The sequence below is a fragment of the Papilio polytes genome, unplaced genomic scaffold (assembly GCF_000836215.1).
Source record: "Papilio polytes unplaced genomic scaffold, Ppol_1.0 DF823923.1, whole genome shotgun sequence".
NCBI lineage: Eukaryota > Metazoa > Arthropoda > Insecta > Lepidoptera > Papilionidae > Papilio > Papilio polytes.
This window is the reverse complement of record NW_013525281.1, coordinates 4,502,987-4,504,400: the sequence shown is the minus strand read 5'-3', so window position 1 is coordinate 4,504,400 and position 1,414 is coordinate 4,502,987. Positions and strand designations below refer to the sequence as shown.

At 39.5% G+C, this 1,414-nt stretch overlaps 1 protein-coding gene across 1 annotated transcript in view; it reads right to left on the bottom strand.

Annotated features, from left to right (window-relative positions):
• Positions 1-1,414, bottom strand: part of LOC106102118 (midasin-like) — a 29,749-nt gene that overhangs the window by 2,784 nt on the left and 25,551 nt on the right. The window contains 3 exon segments of the mRNA XM_013281527.1: positions 6-95; positions 553-752; positions 1,333-1,414. The exon segment at positions 1,333-1,414 is cut by the window's right edge and continues 20 nt beyond it. Of these exon segments, the coding sequence (XP_013136981.1) occupies positions 6-95; positions 553-752; positions 1,333-1,414 (372 nt within the window).

Here is a 1,414-nt window from a genome sequence, read left to right as displayed (position 1 = left end):
GGTGCGGCGCAGCCAGATGCGGTCCTTGCGGAACTGCGACGCGATGTATGGGATCACGCGACGCATGTTGATAGCGCGACCCGTACGGAAGTCACCTATGGAACAATATATATTTTTATTCTAATACTGGGTTCTTATTTAACTTTTAGTGTTTTTAACGCTTTGTAATTAAATCTTGTTTCAGTACTATAACGTTTAATTTTATTTGCGATAAATATTTGCACACCTATACGTTCCGGTCTGTCTGCATAGATCCTAAGCCTCAAAGATTTAATTATTTTTTTAATTAATTAATGACTTTGAAGAAAATTTTAAACCACATAGTTAAAGTTAAGACAGCTTAGGTCTAGCGCAGAAAACGCTACTTTCTAAATTTTTAACGGCAATATATTAGAGTTCAATAATCGGTTACAACAGAAATTTATCTACACTTATCTACGATCTGATCCGACAAAATTACTTATTTAAGATATTGTTACATATTTAAATGTCGTTTCAGAAATCGGCCGATAGATATTTAGCAAGAAAACAATATAGCAGCACAGTAGAGACCTGCTCGTCGCGATCGCCCCGTGGGTTCGAGCACGAGGCGCAGTTTCTCGCAGAGCGCGCGCGCGGCGGGCGCGGTGTCGCGCCAGGCGCCGCGCCACGCCGCCGCCGCGCCGCCGCCGCCGCGCCCCACGCGCAGGTACTCGCGCAGGCTCACGTACTGCTCCATCGTCATATCCTCCACTGCCTGCACTTCTTCGTACCTGCAAATATACACAATACTAATATTATAAATGCGAAAGTTTAGATGGATTATTGACAGAGTTTGTAGCCTAAACAGCTGAACGGATTTCGTTAAAATTTTGTATAGATGTAGAGGATATTCTGGAAGAACACATAGACTACTCATTTTGTTTTTTTTTTTAATTTCGCGCTACTTAAAACTATTACCTACATGTTTATTTGTTTACTATTTTTTGTCTGCGACTTAGCGCGTGGAATTTAAAAAGTAAATAGCCAATGTGTTCAGACTATCATCTAAATGTATAATTTTTACGAGATCTAAACTGTCGCATTTATAATATTAGTAAGATTGAAAAGATCCAATTGTTTGTTCAAGAAACAATAACAAAAACCTTGATGTTGACCACCATTCAATGATGTTAAGTGTTGATATAGTAACTCCGAATGCGGTAATTTGTTGCTCAAAAACGTCAAATCAATCAGTGTGTTAACGTTGTGTAAAGATAATAAAAATAAATAAACCTATAAAATATTCATAACATCTCCATACACCTTACAGCTTTTGCATATAAAAAAGTGTTTGAATTAATTATCTCGTACTTAGTATGATATGTAGTATCACGTCCTCGCGGCGCGCCCGCAGTCAGCACGGTGTCTCCCTCCACTTCCACCCCCGCCTCTC